The sequence below is a fragment of the Podarcis pityusensis genome (assembly GCF_964106645.2).
Source record: "Podarcis pityusensis genome assembly, chromosome: 6".
Classification (NCBI taxonomy): domain Eukaryota; kingdom Metazoa; phylum Chordata; class Lepidosauria; order Squamata; family Lacertidae; genus Podarcis; species Podarcis pityusensis.
The window spans coordinates 1,979,954-2,007,349 of NC_138030.1; the positions used below are offsets into that span (position 1 = coordinate 1,979,954).

Here is a 27,396-nt window from a genome sequence, read left to right on the forward strand (position 1 = left end):
TCCGGTCCACTGTCCCGCAGACCTTGTGGGGGGCCGGAGTATATTTTGGAAAAAAACAAAATGAACGAATTCCTATCCCCCACAAATAACGCAGAGATGCATTTTAAATAAAAGCACACATTCTACTCATGTAAAAACACACTGATTCCCGGACCATCCTTGGGCCAGATTTAGAAGGTGATTGGGCCGGATCTGGCCCCCGGGCCTTAGTTTGCCTACCCATGCTGTAGTCTAGAGGAAGATCGTGGAGTCAAAAACAAAAGCCCGAAGCAGGAATTTCCTGAGTCCTGGGAAGACACTTGGATACTATGACAGAGAGAAAGGGAACATGATGTACAGCCAAATAAAACAGACATGATCTTGTGCTCACCTAAAAGCACAACTTCACCTTCCTCTAGTGGTCTCTCAAGTACCAGAGGGACTAGAAAGTCTTTTTTCTTCTTCTGGAGGGACAAAACTGAAGAGAGCCTCATTTTAGGGCTATTTCCTGATCATTTGCCCTTTCTGCTTTCTTGGAACGTTACAAACAATATTTGCCCGGCGTTTGCAATCTTACTTCCTCCTATTAATCTCAGTGATGCAACTTGAGAGAGAAGAGCGACTCTGAGATTGCCAAAAAGGCTTTCATACTGAATCTGAAGTGTAATTCCTGGGAACCTGAAATAAGTAATAAAGTTGGCTGCCAACTCCTTAAAGATAGACACGATAATTACCGAAATGATTATGCATTCTTTATCAATCTTCTGAGAAACAATACACAAACTTATGCAAAGCCACAGAGGCTTGCAAACTACCCAACCTACGATAAACTTATAATGTCTGATTTCAATGGATTTTTCAAGTGTTTATCTCAGTCTTTTGTTTTCTTTATCTTTTTAGGTAAGTTCAGGAAGATACCAACAAAAGGTAAGTTCGGTGTTGTTCACAATACTGAGAGATGCTAGTGAAGTTGTAGATGGATGTTGATGAAGTTGTAGACAGGGTGCCGGCGTTTTGCACCAGTTTCGCCCTGGCAGTCCCAGTAAGGCCGCTGTTTGCCCCCAATGGGGCTTGCAGGTAGCACACTCCCAAGGCACTGTATTTTTCGCTCTATAAGACGCACCAGACCATAAGATGCACCTAGTTCTTGGAGGAGGAAAACAAGAAAAAAAATATTCTGAATCCCAGAAGCCAGAACAGCAGGAGGGATCTGGCTTCTGGGACAGCCTCTTGCTGTTCTGGCTTCTGGGATAGCCGTGCGAAGCCTCTCCTGGGCAGGGGGATGAAGGCTCCCCCAAGAGCCACACTCCCTTTAAAGAGTGCGCGGAGTATGTGTGCGGCTCTTGGGGGCTTTTCAGGGAAAAGCCCCCAAGAGCCGTACACACACTCCCCGCAGCTCTTTAAAGGGAGCGCTGAGCAGAGCCTCCCACCTACTTTTTAGGAGGTGAAAAGTGTGTCTTATGGAGCGAAAAATACGGTAGTTTTCCGGGCTTCTTCAGTGGTCTAATCTCAAAGCCTTGATATGTATATTGATATTCAGTTTCATAGATAATACTATTTCTTAGCTTAAGCTTAAGAGACTGATTTGCTTAGCAGATAGTATTCTCTATGAAATTCTCTACCTTGGGAGTGTGCTACCTGCAGATTGAGAGTCTTTTGGTCCAGCACTCTGACATGAGGATTTGCGCCAGAGCACCAGACCAAGAAAGGAGCACCTGGAATTCAAAACAGAAGTCAGGATTGGCTTCTCTGATCCATGATGTGGGCAGCCAGATGCCTCAATGGGAAACCTGGAAGCAGGGTCTGAGCACAAGTGTCCTCTCCCTTCCTGTGGTTTCCAGAAACTGGGATTCAGAAGCATTTCTGCCTCCAGCTGTGGAGACAGAGGAGAATCATCCTGGTGAGCAGCCATCAATAGCCCTCTCCTCCGCCATGAGTCTGTCTCACCCCCGTTTAAAGGTTTTAAAGGTTTGTGGCAACCAATAATCCCTCCTGTGGCAGTGAGTTCCATAGTTCAACTATGCGCTGTGTGAAAAAGTACTTCCATCCAGGTTGGTGGCCATTTAATGATAATAATAATAATAATAATAATAATAATAATAATAATAATAATAATAGATTATTTATACCCCGCCCATCTGGCTGGGTTTCCCCAGCCACTCTGGGCGGCTTCCAACAGAACACTAAAATACAATAACCTATTAAACATCAAAAGCTTCCCTAAACATTTCTGGCTCCTGCAGCTGTGAGTTCCATAGTTTGAAGCATTGTGCAAAGAACTACTTTCCTTTATCTGTCTTAACTTTCTGACATTCGACTTTGCTGGGTGTCCACAAGTTTTAGTGCTATGAGAGAGAGAGAGGGAAACTTTTCTCTTTGCACTTTCTCCATGAAGTGTACAGTTTTATAAACTTCTATCCTGTCGCCTTTGACTCGCATTTTCTCCAAACTAAAAAAATCCCAAACGAAGCCCCCTTTCTCCATAGGGGGTCTCACTCCATCCCTTGACCATTTTGGTGGCCCTTATCTGAACCTTTTCCAACTCTGCAATGTCCTTCTTGAGGTGAGGTTACCAGAACTGAACACAGTTCTCCAAATGTGGTTGGACCATCAATTTGTACAACCGCATTATTCTATTGGCACTTTTATTTTCAGTCTATTTCCTGACGATCCCTAGCATGGAATTTGCCTTTTTCACGTCCACCGCTTCCTGTAATAAGATCCGCTGGACTTTCCCTCTGTTTGCTTCCCCTCCACACACCAGACCTTTAAACAGAGTCAAAGCTTTTGCCTGAATTAATTGTAACCTTAAGCAAACTAGCCAGCTTAATAGAGTCATAACCCGACTTTGCACCAGCTGACAATTAAATTAATTTAACCTATTAAATATGGCGCTCTTATCACAGTTCCCAGAAGGCACAAGCATCATTTCAAATATTTGCCTTTAAAAACCTCAAATTTAACGCACAGATTTTTATTTTATTTTTAAACCACTCAGCATGGCAGAGGGAATTATTAGAGGGTGGGACTGCCCTCTTGTGGCTGGTAGTGGGAATGCCAGTTTTGTATGATACGTCTCTTCAGTCTGTTTTTCTCCTATTGGCCAAGGAGTGAGATGCTCAAGGAGATGGTCCTCATGGTTGGTCATCATACAAGTAAGCCCAAGGCTACAGAGAAAAGCTGAAAAACTATCTACGGGTCAGGGTGCCCATTTTTGAAATATATCCGCCTCTTCAAAATAAAAGAAAAAATCCAGTCTCAATCTCAGCCAGTCTTCGCAACCTGGTGCTCTCTAGGTGTCCCATAACCTGTAAAATTACTTGCCTGAATAAAGATCCTTCTTACTCACACGTGAGAGCCTCTGATTTTGTGATTTGGGGCAGGAGCTAGGACTCAAGTTCCCACCATTCCTGCCCCCAGGTCCCCCCCCCTCCTGTGCCAGAGCCTGCCAAGCCAAACTCGATCCCGACGTGTTGGGGCAGGTGGGAGTGGCAGCCCATCGCAAGGAAGACAAAGGCGGCAAGAAGGGGAGAGACTCCATCAGAGAAGGCCTCCTTCCACCTGCCTTGCTCCACCCTCTAGTCTCTGCTTCTCAATTTGTATTATATTATTTTATGTACTGTGGCTTGCAGTTGTTTTACTGATTATTGTTGTTGTTGTTTAGTCGTTTAGTCGTGTCTGACTCTTCGTGACCCCCCAGACCAGAGCACGCCAGGCACCCACTGTCTCCCACTGTCTTCCGCTGTCTCTCTCACACCCCTATGTGGAAAGATAAGGGGGACAGTATGCCCCCCACCCAATGTTTTCCCCACCACAAGTGAAAAACAGTAAAGGCAGAGCGAAGGAGTCTGGGATGTTGTTGTTGTTTAGTCGTTTAGTTGTGTCCGACTCTCCGTGACCCCCTGGACCAGAGCACACCAGGCCCTCCTGTCTTCCACTGCCTCCCGCAGTTTGGTCAAACTCATGCTTGTAGCTTCGAGAACACTGTCCAACCATCTCGTCCTCTGTTGTCCCCTTCTCCTTGTGCCCTCCATCTTTCCCAACATCAGGGTCTTTTCCAGGGAGTCTTCTCTTTTCATGAGGTGGCCAAAGTATTGGAGCCTCGGCTTCAGGATCTGTCCTTCCAGTGAGCACTCAGGGCTGATTTCCTTAAGAATGGATATGTTTGATCTTCTTGCAGTCCATGGGACTCTCAAGAGTCTCCTCCAGCACCAGAATTCAAAAGCATCAATTCTTTGGCGATCAGCCTTACTGATTATAGTTTAGAAATTATTTATTGTAACTGTTGAATGGACTTCTGTTTAACTTGTATATGTTATTATTATTTAATACTATTCTAATGATTGTTGAATGTTACTTTTTGATGTAAAAAGGTAAAGATAAAGGGACCCCTGACCATTAGGTCCAGTCGTGGCCGACTCTGGGGTTGCGGCGCTCATTTCACTTTATTGGCCGAGGGAGCAGGCGTACAGCTTCCGGGTCATGTGGCCAGCATGACTAAGCCGCTTCTGGCGAACCAGAGCAGCGCACGGAAACGCCGTTTACCTTTCCGCCAGAGCGGTACCTATTTATCTTCTTGCACTTTGACATGCTTTTGAACTGCTAGGTTGGCAGGAGCAGGGACCGAGCAACGGGCGCTCACCCCGTCGTGTGGATTCGAACCACCGACCTTCTGATCGGCAAGCCTACCCACATCCCTCTAACCACAGCACCACCCGCATCCCTCATAGTTTAGAAATTATTTATTGTAACTGTTGAGGAGATTTCTGTTTAACTTTTATATGTTATTATTATTTAATACTATTCTAACAATTGTTGAATGTTATTTTTTTGATGGAGGTTGCCTATTTTAAAGTTATGTTTTATTATCACATTTTTGTATTGCATTTGATTGTTATAAGATGTACATTTTTTGTTTCTTCAGCTTGTTAACCGCCTTGAGTATTGTAAGATAGAAAGGCGGTATACAAATTAAAAATGATGATGATGATGATGATGATCTAAGCTCACAGCCTATCCAGGCAGTGGCTTGCAAGGAGGGACCTAAAACATCCTTGTATGCTTCTGAACACCGAGAGGTTCAGCTGAGCCCACTGGTGCCCCTTCCTCCTTTCTCACTGGTTTGTCTACCTGGCATCCGGCACCTGAGCCAGATGCGAGAGGGAGGTGGTGACAAAGGAACGTGGGAAGATGCTTTATGCCTGACCATTTACCCCTCTAGCTCAGGGCCCTCGTATTTATGAGACTGCCTCTCCTGGTCTGCCCCACAGAGGACCGTCCATGAATAATCCTAGTTTAGAGGTCCCGGGCCCTAAGGAAGTCAGACTATCTTCCACCAGGGCCAGGGCCTTCTCAGTGGTGGCTCCGACCTGGTGGAATGCTCTGTCCCATGAGATCAGGGCCCTGCAGGATTTAACCTCCTTCCGTCCGGCCTGTAAGACAGAGCTATTCCGCCTGGCCTTTAATTTGAATTCAGCCTGATCTTTTATTTCCCTTCTCTTCCCTCCCCCTCCCCTTTTTATGAAGATTACCTGCTCTGGGATCCCACAGCTAATTCTCCCCTGGCCTCCTTGCTGGCCCAAGTAGGACCAATTCAGCCAGCTAGCCCTGGGGGTTATCTAATTGATTTTTGATTTTTGAATTTTATTGTTATTCATGTTTTTATACTGTATTTTATGCTGCTTTTATAATTAAGTGTTTTAAAGTGTTTTAAACTTGTTGTTAGCCGCCCTGAGCCTGGTTTTTGAACTGGGAAGGGCAGGGTATAAATAAATTATTATTATTATTATTATTATTCTGACTTGTAATGGCACTCCAGGGTTGTAAACAGAGGGAAAGATTAATAATAATAATAATAATAATAATTCCCCCATCATCACGCGCTGTCTGATCTTTCTAACCGGAGATGCAGGAGACTGAATTTGGAACCATCTGCACGCAAAGGAGGGGCTCTGCCACTGTGCTACAGAAGGTAAAAAGAGCCTGTTGGATCAGGTCAATGGTCCATCTAGTCATGGCAGGGCAGGGGGTTGGACTAGATGACCCTTGGGTCCCTTCCAACTCTAGTCTATGATTCTATCACTAAAAGAAGCAAGTTTTAGAAAAACAAAAGAGCTGCCTCATTGGCACAGATCCTTCTCTTTGATATCAACAGGCCCTCCCAGTGACAATCCATTTGCCCTCATTTCATCGCTGCCAGATGTTTGCTTGGTTGTTGTTCCGCCTGGCCTTTGGCTTGGAATCAACTTGATCCCCTTCCCCTCTTTCCTTTCTCCTTCTGTTATGGAACTCCTATTTGGGGACTTCCCTGTCTTTTTTCTGGCCCATGTAGGACCAGTCTGGATAGTTGGCCTTGGTGAAGACTTGACCTTTTCATCCCCCAAAAGTTTTTGAGTTTCTGCTGAAATGAGGCTGCATTTTAATGTTTTAATGTTGTATTTTAATCTTGTTTTTAAGTTGTATTTCAATCAATTTGTTTTATATTTGGTGTTAGCTGCCCTGAGCCCGGTCTTGGCTGGGGAGGGCGGGGTATAAATAAAATTTGTTGTTGTTGTTTTTGCAATGACTCTAAAGAGACTCAAGGTCACCCCAAATGCAGTGGAAAGGAGAAACGTTTTATTAAAACAATGCAGGAAATGCAGTTTGTGTGTTTATGTGTGTGCACCCTCTCGGAAACGGCAAAGCCGAAGGGAACGGAGGAAATGCCACGATCTTGTGAGTGACAGGGTCTTGCTGGAATCCTCCTGCACTCAAAACCCAGTCTGTGTTTTCCTGGAAGGAGCCCGGCCTGATTCAAATGCATTGTACAGTTTGAAAGATGATGTTGTGGGGCAAATTGGTCTGGAACTAGCTGGCCTTTTCTGCGACTGCCCTTGCGCTCCACTGAGTACCTTCTCGTCTCCTCTTCGACTCACGCAGACAACACAAGCAGATCCTGCAAAAAAGGGCGAAACCAAGAGCTTCAGTTCTCATTTCTGGGACCCCCTCAGCTCTGGTCCAACGTCCTTGTTAGTGGACTCATAATAATAATAATATTATAATAATTTATTATTTGTACCCCGCCCATCTGGCTGGGTTTCACCAGCCACTCTGGGCGACTTCCAACAAAGATTAAAAAAAAGTGTCACACATTAAAAACTTCTTCCCATAAGAACACAAAAAGAGCCCAGACTCTGGACCAGACCAAAGGCCGACCTAATCCAGAATATAGCAATATTTCAAGACATTGTGACCAAATTCTGCATGACGGTTCCTGACATCAAGGAACAAATTTTTGTCTGTGTTTGGATATAAACTGGATGCCATTTTGAATCAAGATGGCGGGCGGAACCTTTCAAAACCCCAAATTTAACCAAATTTAAGAAACTGTAACCAAAATTTCCGTGACGGTTCCTGAAATCAAGGAGCAGGATTTTCTCCATGTCTTAATACGATTGGGTGCCATTTTGAAGCAAGATGGTGGACTGCATCTTTCAGAACCACACTGATTTTAACCACTGATCTCCAAACTGTACTTTTTGGTTTCTAAGAATTCTCAAAGAACTACAGGCACTTTCTGCTAGTAAGTCAATTTAAAAGTCTTCAGGCGTCAAATGCTTCTTTGGGAATGAGCTTAAGCCTGTCGTGACAATTAAGGTGTGACAGAATACCGCCAGGAATTTTCAGAGTTGGTGCACTTACTTCAATGACATCAATGTCAGCGTTGTCAAAGTCTATATTCAGCAACTTGGGGAGAGGAACTCCATTACCTAACACACCTGCAGCCAGAAAGGAGAAAAAATATTAGTTTTCTAGTACGAAGGGGAAACTGTATGTGATGAGGTTGTCTCATCTTATTTATTTTGTACATGCTTCACAAATGCAATTTTACTGCTGATTTTCTGCTGTTTGCATCCATGGTATTTCCCCACAATGTTGGCAGTATAGATCTTTTTTGATAAATATTGTTTTGTTCTGATATCTGCCACAAAATATCACCTGCAGAAAGAGGCAGATTTGATTATTCCCTCCGGGAGAGATGGAACGAGGGATCCCAAAGGTGTGGGAATGTTCAGGGATGCAGGAGAGGATATATTGTTTGATTATAGCTTTTCCAACTTGTGTAAACAAGTTCACAATTTAGCAGAGCAACATTCCCCTTTTTAAACTTGCAGCGGATGGGTTTGCTCAGGCTTGCTAAAGCCTCTATAATAACTGTTCTGGTATTTTCCCCTTATTCCCTCATAAAAGATAAGACACGACACAGTCTTCTATAAAAGTATAAAAAGGTTTACTCACACATCATTCTGTTCACAATAGGATCCCAGAAGGCAAACTTAGCTTAGAAAAGTAACATACACCTGGAAACTATCTCATAAGGAGACAGTCCCTCTGCATCTTTGGCTAAGCAGATGTTGCTTCTTTGATGCATGTAGTCAAAGAGAGAGAGATGGCTGCCCTGCCCTGTGCTTTTGTCGTTACCTGCACAGGTGAGGCCACACCCACCTCTAGTCACATGCAGAGGAAGTCTGTCCCAGCCCAGAAAGAAACAGGAAGTTTACCTGCTGGCTGGACAAACATTCCTCCCCTTGTGTAAACATGTTCACTCTAGGAATGTTGTACTTGACTGCTCTTGTGTTTCACATCCCACAAAAGGGAAATGTAACAAGATATGGGAAAACCAATAGGTCAGCACCTTTCGGGATGGGAGAGCCTTCTTTTCCAGGAGTGATCTAAAGCTTTCAAATTCTGTGGGATCCCTAAAGCAGGTTGTAGGAATCTGGCTACCTGTCCCTGGTGTCAGATGAGCAGCAAGATTTGTGCAAGCGGCTTCTACAGAAATTGGGAGTTTCAGATTTCTCCTGAAACCAGGAAACCAGAGTCTCCAAAATGTACTGAGCTGTTGCAAATATGAGCTGGGCCTTCCAAGAACAAATTTCTCTATTTTGCATTCTTTCTGGTTCACACCTGCCCCTATTTTAAGGTTACCAGATTTTTTTCAATGAATCCGGGGACACTTTTCAGCTTCAGCAGGAATGATAGGATTTTGTATGGGGACTGATTTGTTAATCTGGGGACTGTCCCCAGGAAACAGGGGCATCTGGTAACCTTATCCTATTTATAAAAAATGATAAGACTGTCAACGTTTCTTGGAATAAGTGTTCCACTTGGGAGTGGAAGACCTTTGCACATTTATGAATGATCCTTGCTGTTTTCTGTCAAAATACTGTCCAGATTGCTATTACACCTGCTGCTAAACTGGACCCTTTCACGTCCGATCTTCTTCTATGAAACAACCTACATTTTCCCATCATTTTTATTTTTTATTTTGCAACCAATCACCTCTCTGTTTATTTAATTTCCCTGAGCTGTGGCTCTTCTCCATCCCTGCAGCAAAGCAATTTTTATTCAGGGATCCAAAATCAAGGCTACCTGCGACATCCCTGCACTCCCATCTCATTTCAGCTCTCTGAGCAAAAGATGTCTCCAGGACTACAGACTGAACTGCCCATGGCTTGGCACGCAATTAGTTCCGCTCTGAATTTTCATGCAGCGCGAAAGAAAGTTGTTGGAATGTCAAATCACGGTTTTGTAGAACGTCCTTACCATTCATAGCGGGAAGGAACGCAACATCAAAGATCTTGCTGACCAGCCCCTCCATGAGGGAGACCTGCGTCAACAAAAGAAGTGATTTTCAGTTCAGTTGATAAGTTTATTGTTCTCATCAAAGAGCATGAGAAACCTGTAGCGATAGCATCAATAAAATAATATATATACAGCCATACCTCGGGTTACAGACGCTTCAGGTTGCATTTTTTCGGGTTACGGACCCACCGGAACCTGGAAGTACCAGAGCAGGTTACTTCCTGGTTTTGGTGGTTGCGCATGCGCAGAAGTACTAACTCGCACTTTGCACATGCGCAGAAGCACCGAATTGCAGCCTGCATGTGCACAGACGGGTTGCGAATGCTGCGGGTTGTGAACGTGCCTCCCGCACAGATCACATTCACAACCTGTCCACTGTACTGGTTATACTGTTTTTATGTAGTGTTTCCATTTTTATGATACTATTTTATTTATTCATGTTGTATATTTTGCACACCGCTTAGGAATTTTAAAATAATAAGTGGAGAGCTGGGAAGCAGAGTTCTCTCCATCAGCTCTGCTGTCACAGGTCAGCCCCATCAGGAACTACAGCTTAGAAATTGGTGCCTGAGATTTTATTTCTCCTCTTCCCTCCTTGTCCCTTTCTCCTTGTGTGTCGTGTTCATTTCTCACGCTTTTTAGATTTTAAGCCTCTGAGTAGGGACCATCTTGCTTTGATTGTACGTAAGCCACTTTGGGAGCCTTTTTTGGCTGAAGAGTGGGGTACAAATGTTCTGAATAAATAAATAGATATAACATATTCTTACATCAAATTTCCCAATGGACGAGGAAGCCACTGAGAGATGTGACCTGCAGAAAAAGAAGAAAAAGTGAGAGCAGTCATTGAGGATTCAGACAACCTTAGTTGACTCCAGGGAGGGAAATAGAGATCAGATGCAAAAGGCCTTTCCCACATCCCTCTAAAGGGAGGAAGCACAACTCAGGGAAGGAATGAGGAGAGAGATCTTCAAGTGTTATTTTTATTAATAAAAACCATTTAAAAACAAAAGAGGCTTCTAAGCAGTTTACAAGTTTGAAAACCAATTGCACAAATGTTGAAATATAAACTTCCATAATTAAAATGTGTAACAAAACAATCCCATTATAACACTTAAAATATAAGTGCCCATAAGTTAAGAAATGCCACACTTACTTCTCAAGAGCAACGCTGATTTTCAGTTTGTTGTCCTCAACGGAAAACGAGGCCAGCAAAGTTGTGTCCTGCGGTGAAAAATGGGGAAATGGTTCGTTTCTTAACCAAGCCCTTCCTGATTCCCCATAAGCCCTAGAAAAGTCTGGGTCCCCTAACCATGACTCAATGACTCGAGAGTCACCCCCTGTCTTGACTTTCCCATTGCAGGGCCACACCGGTGGTGGCTCCATCGCATCTTCAATCTGTCCATATCACGCTGCCAGCGTCAGATAAATACTTGCCAAATGGCCATAATTATAGTGTTTCTAACACTACTAAGTTCCTCGGCCAGAGCCTGAAACACAGAATGTGTATCCCTATATAAATTTGGACAATATTTTAGAAGTTCATTGTGGTCCTAGGGGTGGAGCTGATGTAAGGACCACATGGGGACAAGCATGTATGGCAAGCAAGTATACCTGAAGGAGCAACTCCACTCCATCGTTCAGCCTGAGGTCCAGCGCCGAGGGCCTTCTGGCGGCTCCCACCCCGTGAGATGTGAGGTTACAAGGAACCAGGCAGAGGGCCTTCTCGGTGGTGGCGCCCGCCCTGTTGGAACGCCCTCCCAGCAGATGTCAAGGAGGTAAACTATCTGACTTTTAGAAGACATCTGAAGTTTCTAATGTTTGATGTTTTATTGTGCTTTAATCGGTCCCAGCTCCCGCCAACCTAGCAGTTCGAAAGCACGTTGAAAGTGCAAGTAGAAAGTGCAAACCAAACCAAACCAAACTGGAATGTTTTAATGTGGTTTTTATTGGGTTATTAAATTGGAAAACTTAATAAATATTATTTGGAAGAAAAACAACGACTGGCCCAGAGATGGAAAGAAGCTAAAGTCCTGACCAGAGACGAATAACTGATGAAGATAATGGACTATGCCGAAATGGCAAAATTGACCAGGAAAATCAGAAACCAGGAAGAGAAGAACTTTTAAGAACGAATGGGGGAAATTGACACTGTAAAGAACTAAAAACTTTGGCAGGATTTGAGTAACATTTGTAATGTACCAAAAAAATAAGGTAAAATTGGATTATTCAAGAAAAACAGGGAAAATAAGGGAAGCACTGGGAAAAGATTGAAAATAGTAACCATGGAAGGGCGAAGGGGAATCAAAGCATTCAGGGAATCCTAAATGATGATGATGTTTATTGTTTGAATTTAAATTTGTATTGTAAAACACAATAAAAAAATATTTTTTTTTAAAAAAAGGAAGCCTATTCCAGAGGGAGGGAGTGAAAGTGGGAAGGTGTGATGCCGTCATTTCTCGATACTCACAATTTCCAGGGTGCAGAGAGATTGATGAGCGTCATTTGGCTTCGACGCCAGTATTTCAGCACTGGCCATGAGGTGGATCAGGCCCTTGTCTTTCTGCAGCTTCACTGTTGGAACATCAGGGACCGACACCTTCAGAAGGAGGGAGCGCGGCTCTGGGAACATCTGGAACACCTGCAAACCATGTTCGCTTTATTACTTTGTTGTTGCGTTTTATAGCCCACCTGTGTCTGGAGGGCACCGGGTTGGGGAAGCCTGCTATAGATCTCCCTTAAAATCTCTTGAGACTGAAGTGAAAGAATTTATGCAGGGCTAAAGGTCTAATGGGTGGTTTTCTTTGAATTTATGATACCTGTACAGGTATTTTTGCAATGACATCTTAGTGGCAAACAGTCCTTTTGTTCTTGCAGTTGTTAGTTATGTTTTATGCAGGAACCAGGCAATGGAGAATCTTCTTGTTGTTTTTAACTGGGCGCCAATGGAATTATTGCAGCGCCCTTTGCGCAGCTTTCCCCACCGGAGGCTGCTTGGATTCCAAAGTTCACCTGTGCAGGTAAAACTAAGCTGAAGCGCACCAGGCTGCCCCGGGCAGATCTCAGATCCGGGCAGCACAGCGTCAAGTGAGTGGACTCACCGAAGGAATCAAGGCCCCGAGAGTCGATGTCGTCAGAGGAGGAAGCTCAGGGAACTGGGGAGAAGGAAGGGGGAAAGAAAATGGGCAAAAGATAACGCAGTCTCCCCAGCTCTTTGCTAGTTATTTTACTTCTTCATGCAGTGCACCGTTAAACTATGGAACTCCCTGCCACAGGAGGCAGTGGTGGTGACTAAGGTGGAAGGCTTCCAAAGAGGCTTGGACAGTGATCCATGTGACGGTCACCTCCAGGCTTGATTATTGTAACTCACTCTACGCAGGGCTGCCCTTGAAGCTGACCCAGAAACTCCAGCGGGTGCAGAATGCCGCGGCGAGGTTCTTTACAGGGTCCTTGCCGCAGAACCACATTCTCCTCCACCTCCTGTAAGCCCCACAACTTCCCAGTGACGGACATTAGGCTGAGAGGCAGTGACTGGCTCAAGGTTACACCAATTGGGCTTCACAGCCAAACGAGGATTCGAACTCTGGTCTCCCTGGTACCAGTGTGACACTCTAACCAGTACACAAGATACACTCTTGCTGCACTTTTTGGGTGGAGAAGTGCTTCCCAAAATCAGAGCAAAGGTGAATTTCAAAGGAATGGTGTGCTCCATTCACATACTGTTTTGGGGAGTACTCAGTAGCTTCACATTAAAATGAGAAGTGGGTTTCTGCACTGCAGAGAGCCTTGCCTTGCAACTACATAACCAAAAGCAAAGATTTGGCACTTGGGACGAGGCAGGCGAATTTGGAAAACAAGGGTCTAGTTTTCTGAATTCCCCCCTGTTATGTACTGAGTTGAATAGGATACAAAATGCAGCAGTCTGATTGGTCCTAGAACAATAGGGTCCAGAATGCAGCAGTCTGATTGGTCCCAGAACAAGAGGATTCAGAATGCAGCAGTCTGATTGGTCCTAGAACAATAGGATTCAGAATGCAGCAGTCTGATTGGTCCTAGAACAATAGGATTCAGAATGCAGCAATCTGATTGGTCCTAGAACAATAGGATTCAGAATGCAGCAGTCTGATTGGTCCTAGAACAATAGGATCCAGAATGCAGCAGTCTGATTGGTCCACAGAAGCCACCCAATCCAGGTAGAAATGAATCCGCAACCTGATTGGCCTACAGGAGAATCCCAGAATTAGCCAATCACGTGGGGCCCACTGTGTAAATAATGTATATAAAGCAGACATTTCAGGGGAACTTCCATTCCTCCTCACCACTATGAGCTGAATGAAGAGCAGGAAATCCACTCTCGACTCCGAGTAGATTTCACCCCCTGTGCCTTCAGCTTCCCGCCTGGCTGAGAGGTGCCAAGAGATGCCCCCCCCCCCAGCATCCGCTTCCCAACTCACCATCCCATCCGAGATGTCGATGTTCAGGGCCTCTTGCTTCTGCAGAACAGCCACGACGGAGCTGAGGAAGTTCACCGACAGCCCCAGCTGGGAGTTGGTTGTGTCGGCCATGGGGGGCATGGGGGGCATTGGCACCCTTTGCGGCATGGGGGGAGCTTCCGGCTTGCCCAGCGGGTAGTTGAGGAGGGGTCCGGCCACCTGCCCAACCACAGTCTAGAGGGAAGGAACAAGGATGTGAGGCAGGCGGTCCCATTTCGCTGCGTGCGTGATGGGATGGAATCCTAGCTTTGAGGCGGTTTTCAAGGTCATCTAAGAAAGGTGGCAGGGACACAGGTGGCACTGTGGGTTAAACCACAGAGCCTAGGGCTTGCCGATCAGAAGGTCGGCGGTTCGAATCCCCGCAACGGGGTGAGCTCCCGTTGCTCGGTCCCTGCTCCTGCCAACCTAGCAGTTCGAAAGCACCTCAAAGTGCAAGTAGATAAATAGGTACTACTCTGGCGGGAAGGTAAACGGTGTTTCCGTGCGCTGCTGTGGTTCGCCAGAAGCGGCTTCATCATGCTGGCCACATGACCCGGAAGCTGTACGCCGGCTCCCTCAGCCAATAAAGCGAGATGAGCGGCGCAACCCCAGAGTCGTCCGCGACTGGACCTAACGGTCAGGGGTCCCTTTACCTTTTTAAGGAAGGTGACAGGAAACACTAGTCTAATAATCCTGGCAGCTTGAAGGCCTGGATGTGAAATTTCCCAGCCTGGCTCATCTCCACAGTCATCCCAGGCTTTTTGCCCTGAGCTGCTAAATTTATTGGGGTGCCAGTGAAGTCTTGCACTGTCATTGGCTACTAACCACAATGGCTATGCTCTGCCCACAACAGTTGAAGACAGTGATGCTTCTGAACATCAATTGCTGGAGACCACAGGAGAGGAGAAATTTGCTCTTGCCCTTGGGTCCTCCTCATGAGTTTCCCATAATGGGCATCTGATTGGCTGCTGTGTGAACAGGACACTGGACTAGATGGGCCATGGGCCTGATCCAACAGGCTATCCTTATGTTCTTACTTAAGAGGGACATTATCCCATTATCCTTTGCCAAAGGGCAAAAGATGCCATGCAGTGGCACGGAATAAACAGCTGCCCCTTCTGCATCCCAGGCTGGGACATTCTCTGTCCTCAGGCAATGCAGCCACCGGCCGAGGTGTCACAAATTTGTCCAGAGCCAGCCTGGAAGGAGATCTGTGACTTGAAGTGCTAATACTTCAGGCTGACCCAGTCAAGACAAAGAACTGCTTATCACACCCCTTTCCTAGGGCTCATCCTCACCGCACCTGAACATCCACGTTTTCTGCTTTCGTTTTGTCCTCTGCTGACCTCCACAGGTCCATACCTGACCGCTTTGTGCACAGATAACAAAAGTTTTGAAACCTGGAGTTAGGGCTTCAATGGATTTATCTTGGTTTTCATTCCCTCCACCCCTCTGTCTGCTTATGGACCTGCCCCTCCTTTCTTCATCGGTGCCTGTACACACACACACACACCAAAACACATGCACCATTTGTTATCACTCCCCCCCCCCCCAGAAAAGCATGCTGCAAAACAGGAATAGAGAAGATTTCCACCCGGAAATAGGCAGATGGGTTTAGGGCATCGGGTTCCCAGACCTCGAGGAACTTCGCACTGTGTGAATCCCATTGACTTCCTTCCTTCCCTTCCACCTTTGTGCTTAGATTTCCCTCTCTCCATCCCCAGGGGAGAGAAAGAAAGCTTTGCCCTCCCCTTGGAGGAAGGGAAGGAAGGAAAAAGAGACACAAAGCTTCTCTCTCTCTCACACACACACTTGGAAGCGAAAGAAGGAATGGCCTCCTCAACACTCCCCGCCTCCTTGTTTAAAGCTCTATACGGCCTAGGACCCTCATACCTACGGGACCGCCTCTCCTGGTGTGTCCCACGGAGGACCTTATGGTCTTCAAACAAAAACATCTTGGAGGTCCCGAGCCACAGGGAGATCAGACTGGCCTCAACCAGAACCAGGGCCTTTTTGGCCGTGGCCCCGATCTGGTGGAATGTTCTGTCATAAGAGACTGGCTCACCTGGAAAACTTGTGCATGCCATCGATATCACACACATCTGATTTTTCTGAAAGAGCTAATAGCGTGTCTTTGGGGAAGGTGAACAAAACACAACACTTTGTGGCTCTAGGCAGCTGCCACCACAACCGCCTACCGACCAGAAATGGACAGGGCCGCTCCCAGAAGCGACAATGAGGACTAGAGTCCTACAAAGGAGGTGGAGGCAGAAGGGAGGTGGAACTCAACCAAGCAGAGATAGCGGAGGAAGTGTCCACCAGTGTGACCTCACCAGCAGATTCTTAAGATCGCTTTTCGCTTTACTACCAGTTAGCGAAAAGATGGGAAATCAAAATGCCATCCTGGCAGTAGGAAAGTCTTTTGTTCTTGCAAAATAATGAGGGAAGAAGTAGGGCACAAAATGAATTAAGTGGGGGTGCAGATGGCCCCCTGGACAAACTGGCCCTTGGTCCACGAGTCCCTCCCATACCTCAGCAAGGAGCTGTGATTTCCCCTTCCCCAAATAAGACCCAATTTTCATGCCTCTGCCTTTTTTGCCCTGTTTGGAGAGAACCTTTTGATGCTCTTCACAGTCTGAGTTTTCATAATGCAGTATGGCTGGGCATCATCTGCAAATCTTTTCTGACACTTGAAACAACAACTGCAAAATTTTATCTGAGACTCTGACGATGAAGGACCTGGGGCCCACACCTTGCCCTTAAGCCACCATCCATGTTCTGTGCTTCTCCAGGATCAAGGCTCTGAAACATACCCTGGAATTCATGAGAGCTGAGACAGGGTCGTGGCTTTCATTTAGCAAGATTGAAAGTTTGAGACTCTCTGCCTTAGTCTTTGGCTCATGACACCCAATGCATCCACGTTCCCTGGCGTTCCTATCCATTGCCTGATACAGTGGTACCTCTGGTTGCGAACGGGATCCGTTCTGGAGGCCCGTTCACAACCTGAACAGAACGAAACCTGCATCTGCGCATGCGTGAGTTGCGATTTGCTGCTTCTGCGCATGCACGTGACATCATTTTGCGCGTCTGCGCATGCGCGAGCGGCAAAACCAGGAAGTAACCCGTTCCGTTACTTCCAGGCCACCATGGGACGCAACCTGAAAATGCTCAACCTGAAGCAAACGTAACATGAGGTATGACTGTGCTTTGCAAACAGTGACAGAGGAAACTAATAGGACAAAGGACTCGTCCCTCTCCCATTGTTATCCTCTCTAGTGAGTTCAATAAAAGCAGAGCAAGGAGAGCCAGACTCAAAGTCCACTCCCATGGCGGAAGTTGGCCAAGACCCACAGCCAAGCAAAACAGGTGACTTTGTGGAGTCCGAGCCAATCCACGCAGGGGCCACCCCACCATCAAGATCCATCTCAGCAAACTGGGACTTACATTCAAATCAATTTCCAGGAAATGTCCCGTCACGAGTGGAAGGCTGGAGACAGTGTACTGGACACTTCCCAATATACCCAGAGGGACCAGAGCTGAGAGGAAAGAGAAAGGGAAGGAGGAAGAATTTAGGATTTCTCATGCTTTGGATTGTCAATATTTCCCCAGGCTTCTCATAATCAGGGGATTCTGACTTAACATTAGGAAGAACTTTCTGATGGCAAGAGTCATTTGACAGTAGGATAGACACCCCTGGGAAGGTGGTGGGCTGTTAGGTAGCCGAGAACACAACCCCACAGCAGGTTGCCAGGAACGGATAAGACGAGGAAAAGTTCTGACCATCTGCTTTTTATTCAATATTTACGGAGAGAGGTTTGGAACACAGCCTCTTGGAATAATGGTGTTGTCCTGAGTGACTCTCCACCCCATTTTCCTCCCAATTCCTTATTCATCACCATCTCCTCTACGGGTAGTGCTGGGGGCCCTTTGCTTCTAAGCCTTTGCTCTCCTACTTTCAAGGCTCGCCGGGTTCTGGGAGCGGGGATGGTGGTGGTCTGGAATGCTTTCTAAAGACACTGTATCCATCAGCTGTCGCCCTCCTGGTGGTTCTTCTTCTTCCTCCACCTCTCCCATTATTTCCCAGCTTTCCCCCTCATCTGCCTCTGAGCTGTGACCTCCCTCAAGCCCCCGTTGTAATTCTGAACTGTCTTCTTCGTCTCTGGAAGGGTCAGGCTGGGGAGGAGGTCTTCACCGTTCCTCCTCTGCCTGGTCCCTGACATGGACTCCCCTTCACTGGATGCGATGGCCTGGGACTCGAGCTCAGACTCGGAACCATAGGAGTATCAGTCCGCGCCGGATCCTTTGCCTCAGGCATCACCTGAACCAAGTCTGGGGCCTGATTCTGAAGAGCCCCAGTCTGCACAGGTTCTCCTGCAACAAGCACCAGCTGGGCCGAGTCAGGGGCCTGAGCCTGCCCTGGCTCCAGATGCAGGGATTACCTCGTTGCCTCCAGCTGGGCCATCACTTACAGCTGCTCCACTACCGGTTGGGTCAGGGGAGGCTGAGGCGGCCTCTGGGTCTAGTAACCTGCCGACCTCTCCCCAGCTGCAGAGACTCAGGTCTGAGAGAAGGAGAGACCTGAGTACTCGCAGGAGGAGTGCTCGCCTTCAGGCGAGACAGGGAGGTGAGTCGCCAGGGGATCAGGACCGCCGTTACCCCGACAGAGATAAAAGGCTGTCGGACCCCGCCCCAGGTTGCAGGAGCAGTGAGATCATCCATATGAAAGAATGGGAAGACAGAAGGAACCACAAGAGACACTTACAGTTCACAAGTCCCAGCTGATCGTTCACTAAGCCCAGGGTGATGTCTAGGACTGGACACAGCTGAAAAATTCAATGTTCTAATGAGACATTTGTGGCAAAATGTCTGGAATCAAATGGTAATACATGCAAAGCAATTGTCCTAGCAGTTATTGTTTTCTTCCTCCTTTTAAGTTTCGTCAAAGACTATCTCTTTTTTATTATTTTTATTTATGCATTTTCCAAAATTTAATACACGCATCTCACAATTCTCTTTATTCATCTCATTTCTCCAGACATCAAATACTTATCTCACAAGGACAGAGTTTGGTCCCCAAGCCAGGAACTACACTGAATTTCTACAAGTATTTCTACCCTAATACATTTCCTGAGCCTGATCCCATTGCTCATTGGATGATACTTGCCCCGGCTGATCACTTACCAGTTCTGGAAGGAGCTTGTTAAGGACACGTGCCAATAAATTATCCACAATAGGGAGTAGGCTGGAGGGGGGGGGGGAGAGAGAAAGGAAAAAATTATCCCCCAAAAAACCACCCAAACAGTGTAAAAAAGAAGTAATTAAGTATTGTCTGCAGTCTTAAAAACAAGCAAGGTGTGAATGAAAACCAATGAATTTGCTTGACTGATTTTCAGTCCTGAGCACAGATGGGCATGAAAACTGAAAGAGTGTTACCGAAATTCTCGAATACTCCAAAGCATGGGCAAAGGGAACTTTCTCCTTTGCAAACCAGCTTGAGTTTAAAGCCTGTCTGCAAAGGGGAGTGCTTCATCAGCTGCTGTGTCAAAGTGACCGAAATATACTCAGAATCGAGAGCGGATTTCATGCTCTTTATTCAGCTCATACTGGTGAGGAGGAATGGAAGTTCCCCCAGAATGTCTGCTTTATATACATTATTTACACAATGGGCCCCACATGATTAGCTAATTCCGGGATTCTCCTGTAGGCCAATCAGGTTGCGGATTCACTTCCACCTGGAGCTGGATTGGGTGGCTCCTGTGGACCAATCAGACTGCTGCATTCAGGGTCCTATTGTTCTAGGGCCAATCAGACTGCTGCATTCTGGGTCCTATTGTTCTAGGACCAATCAGACTGCTGCATTTTGGATCCTATTGTTCTAGGACCAATCAGACTGCTGCATTCTGTCTCCTATTGTTCTGGGACCAATCAGACTGCTGCATTCTGAATCCTATTGTTCTGGGACCAATCAGACTGCTGCATTCTGTCTCCTAGAATCATAGAATCATAGAATCATAGAGTTGGAAGAGACCACAAGGGTCATCGAGTCCAACCCCCTGCCAAGCAGGAAACACCATCAGAGCACTTCTGACATATGGTTGTCAAGCCTCTGCTTAAAGACCTCCAAAGAAGGAGACTCCACCACACTCCTTGGCAGCAAATTCCACTGTCGAACAGCTCTTACTGTCAGGAAGTTCTTCCTAATGTTTAGGTGGAATCTTCTTTCTTGTAGTTCTGGGACCAATCAGACTGCTGCATTCTGAAGCCTATTATTCTAAGACCAATCAGACTGCTGCATTTTAGATCCTCTTCAACTCAGTAGATAACACCCACCCAGGGGACATCAGGGGAAATCAGGATCTGGCCCACCAACCTCATCCCTGGAATAAATAATGGGAGTCGCTCCATCCCCAACCCCATAAGACGTCAGGTTGGTCAGATGGATGCAGCTCACCCTCTAAGGAGCCTGACTTTAATGCCTCCAAGAAGGGTGTCACAATGGTCGATCACCAGCTTGGGGTAGCCTGTGCCATCCATGGTCAGGCGGACAATGGCCGTGAGGTTCACCTCCACTGCGATGTCAAGGAACCCAAGAAGGCTGCATTGGAATGAAAAGAGAGAGTCTGGTGAAGTTTCTTTGCATGATGCTTTTAATAGCCTTCCCCATCCTGGGGTCCTCCAAAGGTTTTGGATGACATCTCCCACCATCCCCATCATCATACAGCCATGCTGACTGAAGCAGCTGTGGTTCAAAACATCTGGAGGGCACTAGGTCAGGGAAGGCTGCTTTTAAGTTGTTGGGAGGAGGTTGCACTTCCCACATCTGTAAGATGAATGAGCCAGTTGAAGCTTTTTCATTGGAGGGGGGTCTGTTTGGGATGCCACCACTAGGTGAAGGCCAAGGAACAGCGAGCCGGTCAAAGGCCTTTTCTGTTGCATTCCCCTCGTAGTGAAACTCTCTGCCTCTGGAGATCCATCACTCACCACAAATATTGTGGACATATTGTGGCTATTGAGGACATATTTTTCACTCAGCCTTTGAGGTTATTGCCAATTAGGCTGAGGAAAACTGGAAAACAGTCTATATGGAATTGTTCCAACTTGCTGTTTCAAGGTTGAAGATGATTTTTATGTTACATTCTCTTATGTGTTTGACAATTTGATTTGTGAATTGCTCCGGGGGTTTCTAAACTAACCTACTATATATTGCGGAAAGCTGTTTGTTGTGCATTCGGACACTTCGTAAGATATCATAACCGAATTTATCATGGTAGTTCCTCAGATCAAGGGACAGGTTTTCTTCTGTGCTTGAATACAAATGAGTGCCAGCTTGAAGCAAGATGGAAGATCAAACCTTTCAAAATTGCACTGATTTTAACCACTGAGGTTTGTTTGTTTTTTCTTATAATTTCCAAGCAACACTGGGTACAAGCCTACTGGTCATTGTGTGGAGTGTAAATTGACCCTTTTCTGCACTGCAGCTAACAGAAGAAAAGAAGAAGAGCCCAGATGCTGGATCAGGCCATAAGTATATCTAGAGCAGAATCCTGTCTCCCTCGCTGGCCAACAACAGATGCATTCAGGAAGCCCACTGCCAGGTCTTCCTGAAAGTACCCACTCCCATGGTTGCTCCCCCCAAACTGCTATATTCAGAGTCATTCTTCCTCCTAGCTCCTGAAAGCGAGTCCAGAATGAAGACCACCACCACTCAAGAGCTGGAGGCCAGAGGAATGCAAGCAGCCCAGTGTAAACCTCTGGCCAGTCTAAAGAGCAGCTGGTATGGTGCATCTCCTCCTTCCTGTACCATATGGTTAAGAAACTAGGGAGCCTTTGGGCAAACAATATCCTCTGCAGTAATGGTTAGAAGAAGGAGTGTCTCCACCCCCATCGTTCTGCCTGGACACTGAGGTCCAGCGCCGAGGGCCTTCTGGCGGTTCCCTCACTGAGAGAAGCAAAGCTACAGGGAACCAGGCAGAGGGCCTTCTCGGTAGTGGCGCCCGCCCTGTGGAACGCCCTCCCATCAGATGTCAAAGACAAAAACAACTACCTGACATTTAGAAGACATCTGAAGGCAGCCCTGTTCAGGGAAGTTTTTAATGTGTGACATTTTAATGTATTTTTAATCTTTGTTGGAAGCCGCCCAGAGTGGCTGGGGAGACCCAGCCAGATGGACGGGGTACAAATAATAAATTATTTTTTTATTATTATTAAGAAGAAGAACCTCAACCAGAGCCAGGAAGCTGCCGGCAACATGTGCATTAAATTGCAGGGGTCAAGGTGCTCTGCTTACCTCTTACCGTTGAGCGCTACCCTGGTATATAAATCCAAGTGGACTCCAATTCCAGGCAAGAGTCTAAGGTTGATCCTGGGAAGGGTCAGCTCCACAATTCGTAGCCTACAAGGAAGAAGCAGGCAGTGAGGTCATCCAGACAAAGCTCTCTCTTATGACCTACGAGAACCACTCTTTGAAAAATGGATGTGGACACATTTGGACTGGAGATCAGAAAAAACGTTTTTACCTACTAAATGTAAGCATGCAAGAAGAAGACCCTGATGGATCAGACCAAATGCTCCTCTAGGTGAGCATCCTGTTTCCCTAGGTGCCTCCAGGAAGCTCACATCCAGTGCTTTACCAGCTGCACTGGCTCCCGGTGGAGTACAGGGTCAGGTTTAAGGTGTTGGTTTTGACCTTTAAAGCCCTATGCGGCCTAGGACCCTTGTACCTACGGGACCGCCTCTCCTGGTATGCCCCACGGAGGACCTTAAGGTCCACAAATGACAACATTTAGGAGGTCCCAAGCCTCAAGGAGGTTAGCTTGGTCTCAACTAGGGCCAGGGCCTTTTCAGTACTGGCCCCAGCTTGGTGGAACGCTCTGTCCCAAGATACCAGGGCCCTGAGGGACTTGACATCTTTCCGCAGGGCCTGCAAGACAGAGCTGTTCCACCTGGCCTTTGGTTTGGACTCGGCCTGACCCTTATGTTTCCTTCCCCTTATGGTCTTGATTTATCGGCTACTTTAAAATGAGGCTGCATTTTAAATTGCATTTTAACCTGTATTTTAAATTGGTTTCTTTTTCCCCTTCTCTTTTTCCCCTGTCATGTTTTTACTGTGATTTTATTTATGTTAGCAGCCCTGAGCCCGGCTCTGGCTGGGGAGGGCAGGGTATAAATAAAATTTATTATTATTATTATATTATTACAGGTAGGGCTTGGAGCAGCAGCCAACTCCTGCTAGTGGTACCCAGAAACCGGCCTCGAGGGTCATGCTCCTCTCCTCTCACGCTGGAGGCAGTTTGCAGTCAACATGGCTATGCAGGAGCCACTGATAGCCAGTCAGCTTCTATTAGGTGCTCCTCCAAGACCCTCAATAATTTGAAAGTGGTCCGTGGGAAGAAAGGTTTGGGAACTACTGGTGTAGACAATATTTTACTAGAAGATGAGAACGGAAGAAGAGCTGCCTGCTGGATCAGGCCCAAGGGGTCCCACCTAGTCCAGCATCCTGCTCTAAGAGTGGCCAATCAGATGCTTCTTATGGGAAATCCACAAGCAGGATCCATGCACAGGAGCCCTCTGGCCTCCTGCAATTTGCAGCAACTGGTATTCAGAAGCATTGCTGGTTCCAGCTGTGGCTAGTAGCCTTTGATCGCTCTCTCCACCATGACTATCACTAGTCCTTGTTTAAAGACATCCAAGTTGGTGGCCCATATCCTTTTTGAGCTGAGGCGACCAGAACAGTACCCAGTATTCCAAATGTGGCCACACCACTTTCGCTCCCACTACCTTGATTGATATAGTGTGACTTTCCTGTGACTTTAGCAGGGTGAGTCACATACTGTATTATTATTATTATTATTATTAGTTAGTAGCTTTACCTTGCCCAAGGCAATGCAAAGCTACTTACAAACAAACAAATCCGCCACACAGGCTGGATCTACACTCACCTTTTAAACGTTATGAGAACGGTATTAGGAATATCGTTCTAAAAACGTCAAAACAGGAAACATTCTCTTTTGCTTTCTCCCCACTGCCTCCCTGGTTTCTGGTTGCTCTGCAGTGCCTGGTGTCACATTTTAATAACGTTGAAGAGCAGAACGTCATGTGGCTATATGGTTATCGGAACCATTCCTTAACGCTTTCTTAGCGTTAAAAACCATGAGTGTAGATCCAGCCACTAAAACCAGGGGGGACAATACACTGCAAACATCCTACCCACTCCTAAAAGGCCACAGATGGTTAAGGGAGGTTTCTGCCTGAGAAGAGCATTCCACAAGAGCATTCTGCAGGGAGCCACTGCAGAAAAGGCCCTGCTCCCGCGTGGCCACCCTTTATAAGCTGCCGATTAATTGTTGTGAGGATTACGACTCTCCTGCTTACCCTGTGAGTCCCTGGACGGTGCTGAGTAAGCCTCCTTCTCCCAGGATGCCAAGCACGCCTCCACCTCCAAGAAGCCCTCCGTTGCCCAGGAGGCCCCCGTTGCCCAGGAGCCCGCCACCGCCGCCCAGAATCCCTGCAGTGCCAAGCAGACCTCCGCTACCCAGCAGGCCTCCCGGAGCTAGCAGCCCACTAGCACCCGGACCACTACCAGCCCCGCCATTGCCCCCAGGAACCGGAGGGGCAGCATAGGCAGCTTGCATCCCCACAGGGTCACCGCCACCTCCTCCGCCACCAAGCAAGCCTCCGGTGACCCCACCCAGGAGACCCCCACCGCCGCCACCACCAAGGACGCCTCCCAGAAGGCCACCACCACCACCTCCTCCGAGTAAGCCCCCAGTGACACCTCCCAGGAGACCCCCGCCGCCACCACCACCAAGGACGCCACCCAGCAAGCCACCGTCCCCGCCGCCGCCTCCGACCGGAAGTTCTCTCATGGCTCCTTGGAGGGCGTTGCTCTGCGCCATTGAGCTGGAGACGGCTGTGGAAGCAAGTCGGAAAAAGAGGTCAGGGCAGACAGGACGGTGCAGCCGGAGGGTTTCGCTGCTGGGTCTCGAGGGAAGCTCTTCCACGAATGGCACATGCTGGCTGGGTTGCAAAGGGCAGAGCTCAATGGGTTAGATTAGGGGCTCCCAAACTCCCCCACCCCCACCCCGGTTCCATAAACTCGGCTCCAGGGCCCCCTGCCCTACAAAAACAGCCTTATTCAAAATAGTGGCTTGCGTGACCTGCTAAGGAAGAGAGAAGCACATTATAATTCAGCAGAGATGGGGTGGGCTTTGCTTCCCTTGACTTGGGGGGGGGGGAGAGCTTGTTACGATATTCTGTTCCACCTTAAGAGATGTGTGGAATTGTTGTATGTCACATGCCTGTTTACACTCCAGTACAGCTTGCTGGGAACTTCCGTTTCGTGTATAGCTTTTGCTTATGCCCTTTTGCTTGGACACGAAGGGGAGAAGACATGTTTTCTTTGTCCTGAAATAAACTGCTTGTAAATATGCTTTACGCAGCCTCTATCTGCCCTTCTGTTGCGAAGAGTTTTTTTACTCTGCTGGCTTGCGTGCTCAGCTTCTGAAGGATTCTGAAGCTCAAATCGCAGTTACATGCTGATCCAAGGACTGGAGATCTTCTGGCTACCGGCCGGTGGGCTGGAGGCCTGCTTCTGTATATGCAGTTTTGGAGCCCATGCTTGAGAACTAGCAACTTATATCCCAGCTCAACCACTGAGATCACCGGCAGGAACATCCCTAGTGAGGCTCGTTTGACAACAATGAGAAACCGAGCCTTTAGCGTCATCGGCCCAGGGCTGTGGAACTCTCTGCCACTAGAGATTCACCAGGCGCCTTCTGTGCCACCTTTTAACTGCCTGCTGACAACTTTTCTGTTCCGCCAGGCCCAGGCAGGCAATTAAGAGTGGATTACAGGTTTTTTGTTTTCTTAACTTTGCTGTTTTTAACTTATTGTGCTTTTATTGTATGGTTTTGTCCTCTTTTTACTGTTAAAAACCTCTTCTATATGTTTCTGCAATACAGTGGTACCTCGGGATGTGAACAGGATCCGTTCCGGAGCCCCGTTCGCATCCTGAATAGAACGTAAGATGTGACAACGTGTCTGCCCGTGCGCGGGTTGCATTTTGCTGCTTCCGCGCATGCGCATGACGTCATTTTGAGCGTCTGCGCATGCGTGAGTGGTGAAACCCAGAAGTAACGCACTCTGTTACTTCCAGGTTGCCGCGGAGAGCAACCCAAAAGTGCTCTACCTGAAGCACATTCAACCCGAGGCATGACTGTATAGCAGCATATAAATATTTTTGTAAACAAACAAAAACACATAACACCTCTGTCTTGTCTGCATTCATTTTTTGGCCCACATTCAGCCAACACTGCCTCACTCTTGTCTGAACCCTTTGAGGTTTGTTGTTTTGCAGGCCCCCAAATGCTCTGGAACTCGACCCAGGTGGTGCTCCTTAGAGTGACTGCAAAACTCACCCAAAGTGAAATCTTACACGAAATACTGGGAATTCTGGCTCAGGTAATGCAGCCAAGGAATTTTGGAAATGTTAGTAAGGTCAACACTTTTTTTAGGATATTTGCACTCCCAGAATTTCTTAGGGTAGGAGATAAACTGGTGGACCTTGGTCTGTGAGGTCCATTCCAATCCTAGCATGGATAGACTTACCGTTATGCAATACGCCCTTATTGACCCGGATGACAGCATCTGTTGGAAGCAGCTGGCTCTCTGATCGCATCAGCAGGCAGCTGAAGATGGCAACACACCAGACGGCTAACATCTTGGCTGAAGCCGCCACACCTGCTGAGATAATTTTATCCTTATTGGTAATTTCATTGTTTTACCTTTCTTGCAACCCACTTGGAGGGTTGTTGTTGTTTACAAGCAAGCGGTGCATAATTTATTTATTTATTTATTTATTTGCAAAATAAACTAATTAAAAGGCAAATTGGTTAAACTCTGCCAGAGGGTATTCTTGCAGACCAGATCTGAGTTACCTGAGCGCACCTTTCTGAAACTAAGGGCTAAAGGAGAGAAATCAGCCCTGCTTCTGCGAATTCTCGATCACGGAGAGTGTTTGGTGCTGCCCATTGCCTCCTTGCGCTTGCCTTCTCCTGGCTCTGAAAAAGCAGAGGTGGCAAAGGCCATTTATATCAGTGGTGTGCGACGGGGCGGGCATGAAACCAGCGCCAGGGACGTGGAGATAACGGGCTCAGTATGCGGTTTGCCATATTCCAGTAAAAATAATGATTTGCAAATCTGGAACGGGAGTTAAGCAAGAGGGATCAAGTGCCCTCCCTCCAGGTTCCAGGATTTCTTTCTTTGCGTTTGGCAGGAACGATGGAGGAGGAACCGTCTCTCAGCCCACAGGGATTCTCGTTTCTGC

At 47.0% G+C, this 27,396-nt stretch overlaps 1 protein-coding gene across 2 annotated transcripts; it reads right to left on the reverse strand.

The window, feature by feature from the left end:
- Positions 1–6,562: 6,562 nt before the first annotated feature.
- On the reverse strand, positions 6,563–27,131 carry LOC308480012 (BPI fold-containing family B member 4-like). Of its 2 annotated transcripts, none has more exons than XM_081011215.1 (16): positions 27,008–27,131; positions 26,679–26,810; positions 24,444–24,981; positions 22,360–22,464; positions 20,524–20,667; positions 19,254–19,314; positions 18,835–18,895; positions 17,517–17,608; positions 14,055–14,267; positions 12,702–12,755; positions 12,071–12,241; positions 10,757–10,824; positions 10,371–10,413; positions 9,565–9,628; positions 7,660–7,736; positions 6,563–6,913 (listed from the first exon to the last, which is right to left on the reverse strand). In XM_081011215.1, the coding sequence occupies exons 2-16, from the start codon at positions 26,788–26,790 to the stop codon at positions 6,890–6,892; spliced, it is 1,827 nt and encodes a 608-aa protein (XP_080867341.1). In that variant the 5' UTR covers positions 26,791–26,810; positions 27,008–27,131; the 3' UTR covers positions 6,563–6,889. The 2 variants fall into 2 exon arrangements, with proteins under 2 accessions (XP_080867341.1, XP_080867342.1); XM_081011216.1 differs by having other exon boundaries at positions 26,679–26,813.
- Positions 27,132–27,396: the final 265 nt, after the last annotated feature.